Below are 6,721 nucleotides of genomic sequence, written 5' to 3' on the forward strand. Positions count from 1 at the left end.
TGCTACCTGAGGTAAAACGTGAAGGGGCCAGCTGAGGCGAAACAGGAAGGTGCCGCCCCACCCCTGCCAAAATACGGCTCTATAAAGCTGAAATAAATAAAGAAAAGAGATGCAGCCTGCAAAACTGTACCCATGGAAGAAACCAGCACATACTTTATTACCAGAGCTGCTGGGGATTACAGGGCAAGAGCCTGAGGAGACAATTCTGAGGAGAGTCTCCAATACATACATAGGCAGAGAAAATAATAGCAACAACCAAAACTAGAAGAAGAGGGGCCATTAACTGTTTATTCTGATAAGCTCAATACACTTTGGTCAGGAAACCTGTTTTCAGCTCAAAGAGCCATACAGAGGGTTGTCCAATGCTAGTCCTATTTCACAGTAGACCCACTAAAATGAATGGGGCTAAATTAAGTCATCCCCAATCATTTCAATGGGTCTACACTGAGTAGGACTGGATTGGATATTCTTTTGCACGGCTTTTCGGGCACTGCTTCCAGCTTTTCCTCTCCTCTTTCTCTTTTTAACGTTCAAAAGACAGGGTGGTTTCAAAAAAGGTTCTTCCTGCTTGTGAATCCCCATGCTGTGAGTGGAACCATCAACCCCCCTCAGTGTTTATACCTCCATTTAACAGATGTGCAGTCTGAGCCCCAGACCAACTCAAGCCCACCTAGTGGATTAACTTTCCCCGCCTCTGGGTTAATAAAATTACAAAACTGAATTAATACTCCAGGACAACAAAAGCGGGCTCTTGTGTGCTTCTTGAACTCCTTAAAAAACCAGGCCAGCCAGGCAGCCTCAGACAAGCTCTAAGGAATCTGTGGCCCTCCAACCATTGGAGGACTCGAACTCCCATCACCCTCAGTCAGCACAGCCAATGCTTAGGGATGATGGAAGTTGGGAGTCGAACAGCAACACTGGCAGGGCCATAATTGCACACATAATGCCACAGCTGCAGGCAAAGCTCTGCTCTCATCAGGGGCCTGCTTACTCATCAGACAACTCCGGGTCAGCACAGCAGTAAGAGTGCCGGTTTCAACTATATGACCCTGCTTCAAAAGTCTGGCTGTCCAAATGCTGCCAGTGAACATGTGAAAGTGTTCCTAGGACCTCTTTTGCAATTTTGACAAGCAAAGGGGCTCGCAGGATGCAGCAGAGCTGCCCGGGGCTTCTGGGAGTAGTAATCCACAGTGACGGCAGGGCACTGTACTAGGGGAGGCTGAACTGAAGGAAAACATGGTCCAAAGAGCTGAAAGGGGAGTGAGACTGGTGGTGGCAGAGAGATGGAATCGAAGGAGGTGGAGGAGGCAGGAGAAGAGGAAAAAGTGTGTCAACAAAAAGAGGTTGCAGTGCAACCAGAGGTAGCCAATATGGCACCTTGCAGATGCTGTTGGGACTCTAGCTCCCATCAGCCCCCAATGGTTCAGGGATGGCAGGAGATGTAGCCTAACAACATCTGGAAGGGCCACAGGTTCTCCATCTGTACTCCAAGACATCCCCTACAGCATTTGAGAGACGGAGGAAGACCTCTGTTTAGACAAGGCCTCCCTTCCAGAGAAGGGATGGGGAACCCGGTGCCCTTTACTTTGGGGTGGAGTCGCAACCACTGGATGGCCAATGGTTATGGGATGATGGGGGTGAGTTTGAGTGTGACAACATCTGAAGAGCGTCTTGCTGGCTACCCCAGATTTAGGCTCTTTACTGGGGTAGCCAAGAGGACACTGGGGTACTGATCTAAGTATTCCAAAAGGCTGGAACAGAGCAGCATTGTTTGTGGTGCCTCTGGCTCTGAGTCCCTTTGGTCCATACCCAGACTGGGACATAGTTGATGAGGGTAGCAGCCAAGTCCCTCCACCCTTCCTAGCATTTGCTGCTGGTGTCTGCTAGTTACTGTGGGCTGGGCCGCCCCAGAAAATGTGTTGCTGTTCAGTAAAAATGATTTGATGGGGGAAAACCCACACACGTTGCTGATGTCAAAAGTGCCTGCCGGATTTCCTGTGTGCTCCTTCCTTCTTGCCACCTTCATGCAGATTTCTTCGCAGTCTTCCTGTTCTTCCATGTGATGGTGGCTATGAACATTCCTAGCAAAACACAATGGGAGGGAAATCTGTTTTAAGGCACTGCTGTGCTGCCCTGAGCAACGTCAGACTCTCGGCCATCAAGTTATTCAAGAAACAAAGCTGTTCTATGGCAATAGAACCATTGGTGCATTGGAAGAACTCTTCTCTATATATTGAAGTGAGGAAGGAACCTCATTTCCTCGCCCCCTAGGCTTTACACTGCGCACTTCAGGTTATGTGAAAGGGAGAACAGGCAACACAAATAAGAAAGGTTCTGCTGAGAAGCCAGTTCCATCAGGCACCTCCCTCGCGTGATTGTCATCTTCCAGCAGCTACTCCATCAGGCTGCAGCAGAGGGAAAGAAGGTAAGTGGGGCTACTCCATTGGTTCTGCAAAGAGACGAGTAATTTCTGACTCCTTTCCTTGAACAGTTTCCCACTCCAGTTGGTTGTGGGGAGGTACTGCCCAAGCAGGATTACCGTCCTCTGCTTTCTTCAGGGTTTGGGTACACCAAACAGTTTCTAGCAAGAACTTGCTGGCATGCCTGAACCAGGCAGGATTTAACTCTCCGGTCACCAGTTGATGTGCTATTCAGTCCTGCTTTCTGCAGCCGTGTCTCTACCTGCCCCACTACTGATCTCACATGCAACGTCAGGTGTGGGGCAAGTGGGCATGGATTGGGGCTTGTGGGCCAAATGGGGAGACTGGATGTTTCCCACCCCTGAACTACTACCTGTGTTTGTTTTAATCTCCTCGTTTTTCTGTGACATGCCTTTCAGATTGTTGGCTGGGGCTGATGGAAGCTATAGTGCAACGAGATCTGGAGGCTTGCGCCCCCCCATTATTATTTTTTTTCAGCTTTTACATTTTGTATCATTTGCTGGCCAGAGAATGTTAATTATTGGGCAATAAACCCATAGGGACGTGGGTGGCACTGTGGGTAAAACCTCAGCGCCTAGGACTTGCCGATCGCATGGTCGGCGGTTCGAATCCCCGCGGCGGGGTGCGCTCCTGTCGTTCGGTCCCAGCGCCTGCCAACCTAGCAGTTCGAAAGCACCCCCGGGTGCAAGTAGATAAATAGGGACCGCTTACCAGCGGGAAGGTAAACGGCGTTCCGTGTGCTGCGCTGGCTCGCCAGATGCAGCTTGTCACGCTGGCCACGTGACCCGGAAGTGTCTGCAGACAGCGCTGTCTCCCGGCCTATAGAGTGAGATGAGCGCACAACCCTAGAGTCTGGCAAGACTGGCCCGTACGGGCAGGGGTACCTTTACCTTTACCTTACACCCATATTATGGATCAATACAGAGATTCTTTGCTAAGTTCTTATCACAGGTTTCCATCTGTAAAAAACACAACACAACATGAAGACATGAAGATTTGACTTACCTATAAAGAGCAGCAATACAAGCCCCGCAACGACAGGGATGATCACCGAATACTCTCGTGGCAAAAAATACTTGTGAATCAGGTGGTCAATTTCAATGAAGGGCTGAAGGAACAGGTGCATATGTCAGTGAGTGTAAATGGGGAAATGTTTCTGCCTGTACCCTCAGCAGTAGACCAGATTCCAACACCCCTCCACCTTTTTTGCACAGAGAGTTTGTGAAGGTCAAAGGGACCACAAACTCAATGGTTAGGGAGCTCACACTTTACACCTGGAACTTCCTGGATTCAACCCCTGAAACCTCCAGTACATAGGATTACAGAGCGGGCGACAGGAAAGACTTTCCTACACAAGTTCTATAGCTAAGTGGCAGAGCATGTGCTTGAAATGCAAAAGGCTACACGCTGCATTTTAATGTTTTGATGTTGTATTTTAATCTTGTTTTTAAGTTGTATTTATTCAACTTGTTTTTATTATTGGTTGTTAGCTGCCCTGAGCCTGGCCTTGGCTGGGGAGGGCGGGGTATAAATAAAATTTATTATTATTATTATAATCGTCAGCATCTCCTCGTAGGGCTGGAAAAGTCCCCAATCTAAAATCTGGGGACCCACTGCTGGGCAGTCTTAACAATACTGAGCTAGATGGGCTGCTTGTGAGACTTTGAATAAGGCAGCTTCTTAAGTTCCTCTTTGGGAAGGTTTGTGGCTCAGTGTTGGAGCATCTGCTTGGCATGCAGAAGGTCCCAGGTTCAATCTCCAGCATCTCTTGGTAAGACAGGGGGAAATCCCCGTCCAAAACCTTGGAAGAGCTGCTATCACAATTGTGCCGCAATTGAATTTGCAAGAACCGGTGTTGTGCCATGGTTCAAGTGAGACGAGGAAGCGGGATTTAAACCCACACTCAGTCACAGTGCTTACTAAGTGGTGCTGGTTCAATAACTATTGTTCTGCCTAACCTCCCTCACAGGCTTGTTGCGAGGATAAGCTGGGGACAGGGAGAATATTACAGAGCACCTTGAGCTCCTTAGAGCAAAAGTAGAGAACCGTTTTCAGCACAGGGGCAACATTCTCATCTGAGCATCCTAAGAGGTACATGCTAATGGTGGGTGGGACCAGAGGCAAAAGTGGGCCAATCAAAGAATGTAACATTTCACCCTTATACAGCAGGCTAATTTCTGCACACACACCTCTCTACCTTCCATTCAGGCAGGTGACGGGTGAGCTGTGGGGAGCAGTTCTGAGGGCCAAATAGAAAGGCCTTAAGGGCCACATTGCACCCCCCAGGCCTCAGTTTTCCTACCTGTGCCCTGGAGGAAAGGCTGGGTATAAATGTACTAAAATAAGATTTTTTAAAAACAATAATAAATAACATACCAGAATGATAATCCAGACAGTATAGTAAGCAAAGAGAATGAGACTGAAGGCTACCAAGCCATACCCAACCAACTGGTCAGTAGCAGTGGCCTAAAACAAAGGTAGAAGAAAAATTAGGGTCGTCTCAATGAAAGGCAGTCAAGATATAACATAAACCAACATATACGCCGTTTACTCAACATCCAAGTGGTTTACAAAACACAATGTAAAACATTTGTTAACAAAATACAGATAAAAAGCAAACATTACAGACAAGCTCACATAAAATGTTACAAAAATATGAACAAAATCAGAAATTTAAATGTTATGCTATTTGTGCTAGGTTTTTTTGGGCAGGGCGTTGAAATGATTGATTCTTTTACTAATTTAAACTGTTCAAAATTATTGTTATATTGTTAGAATTGTATATTATTTTAACTCCGTGCAAACAACCCAGAGGTTGTTTTTTAAAACAACAACAACCTTTGCTTCTTTTCTTTAAGTAAACGATTTTCAAAAAAGAGTAGATTGCATTAAATAATTAATATATTGAAACCCAATACTTGACGTTATGCTGTAAAGTGAAAACAGATCAAACCAATGTATCGTTCCACAGCTGTCCATGAGAATCGACCCATATCGTATAACAAGGTCCAAACCCCACCGCCCAGCCCCCACCCCCCAAGGGCAGTGCGGTGTTCTTTTCATAAAACTTATGTGCCCTATCATCGTGTGACAACCATGCTTCGGAGAGTTCCTGAGAAAGGTCCGTTCGAGAGCGCTGCTCCCTGGCTGAGCTACAGATGATTCTACCAGCCTTTCTCAAGCTGTGTGTCCCCAGATGTTGTCGGACTACAACTCCCATCACCCCTAGCTAGCAAGGCCAGAGCTCAGGGATGATGGGAGTTGTAGTCCAACAACATTTGGATACTCACAACTTGAGAACCACAAGAAAACAAACAAGGGACGCGGCCGCCCCTGCAACGCCCAGCTCCCCAATATGAGTCCCAACGAAAGAGAGGCAGCAAAACGCCCTTTCCCCGCAGCGAGACCCTCAACCAGCGGGGAGGGAAAGGGACTCACCATAGTAAGCGCGGCTAGTCCGGTCTCTCCCTTTCCAAGGCGGGTTGACGGGCTCACTTCCGGCCAGGCTGTCCAACCAGAACTCAGGACGTAATACAAGCGCCGGAAGGGAGCACCCAACCATAGAGATAGGAAAAGGAGGAAAGGCTATACTAGCAAGTGACTTTCGGGAACGTCGAAACCTCACCATAGACTTACTGAATAAACAGACGGAACCACGGACGCCATATTTTATTTTTCGAAAGAATATTTATTTCATTCTAACTGACAGGCTGCTCATATTACCAGTGGAGGGAGCTGTAACAGGGGAGGGGGGGGGAAAGTGTCCCTGCCCCTCCCCAAAAAAGCATCAAGAACAGGGACCATCGAAGAAAAAGCCCTTTCCCAACCACATACTGTTTTTGTGTGAAATGTTCAGTTTTGTTGGCCATTTGCAGTGCAGTCCTGCAAATGTCTTCCCAGAAGTAAAACCCTGATTAGTTGAATGGGGCTTTCTGTCCTGTAAGTGAGCCTGGACCTTAGGGAGCTTCCTTACACCCAGTCAGCTCTACGTGTTTTTCAAATCAGAACCAGTGAAAGCAGTGAAGGTCCTGTGTGAGTGTCTGAAGGAGGTTGGAGGATGGATGGCGGCTAACAGATTGAGGTTGAATCCTGACAAGACAGAAGTACTGTTTTGGGGAGACAGGCTGGTGGCTATGGAGGACTCCCTGGTCCTGTTTATCAGCTCCATCTGGTACGCAGGCTGAGACCCACCTGCCCGCAGACTATCTCGCCAGAGTGGCACATGCTCTGGTTATCTCCCGCTTGGACTACTGCCATGCGCTCTATGTGGGGCTACCTTT

The 6,721-nt window shown here is 47.8% G+C and overlaps 1 protein-coding gene across 2 annotated transcripts; it reads right to left on the minus strand.

Annotated features, from left to right (window-relative positions):
• Positions 1-268: 268 nt before the first annotated feature.
• Positions 269-5,987, minus strand: DPM2 (dolichyl-phosphate mannosyltransferase subunit 2, regulatory). 2 transcript variants are annotated; one of them, XM_053374033.1, is made up of 4 exons: positions 5,880-5,987; positions 4,818-4,907; positions 3,447-3,549; positions 269-2,081 (listed from the first exon to the last, which is right to left on the minus strand). In XM_053374033.1, exons 1-4 carry the CDS (start codon positions 5,880-5,882, stop codon positions 2,023-2,025), a joined length of 255 nt encoding a protein of 84 aa, XP_053230008.1. In that variant the 5' UTR covers positions 5,883-5,987; the 3' UTR covers positions 269-2,022. The 2 variants fall into 2 exon arrangements, with proteins under 2 accessions (XP_053230008.1, XP_053230009.1); XM_053374034.1 differs by lacking the exon at positions 5,880-5,987 and adding an exon at positions 5,537-5,636.
• Positions 5,988-6,721: the final 734 nt, after the last annotated feature.

Source organism: Podarcis raffonei, chromosome Z (assembly GCF_027172205.1).
Source record: "Podarcis raffonei isolate rPodRaf1 chromosome Z, rPodRaf1.pri, whole genome shotgun sequence".
In the NCBI taxonomy this organism is placed as follows: domain Eukaryota; kingdom Metazoa; phylum Chordata; class Lepidosauria; order Squamata; family Lacertidae; genus Podarcis; species Podarcis raffonei.

Excerpts from the sequence above, each read along its gene's own strand:
- DPM2 (XM_053374033.1), bottom strand. Across the intron at positions 3,550-4,817 it reads CTGTCTGGATTATCATTCTG|CCCTTCATTGAAATTGACCA; the intron begins GTATGTTATTTA and ends CTGTTCCTTCAG. Across the intron at positions 2,082-3,446 it reads TGTATTGCTGCTCTTTATAG|GAATGTTCATAGCCACCATC; the intron begins GTAAGTCAAATC and ends GTGTTTTGCTAG.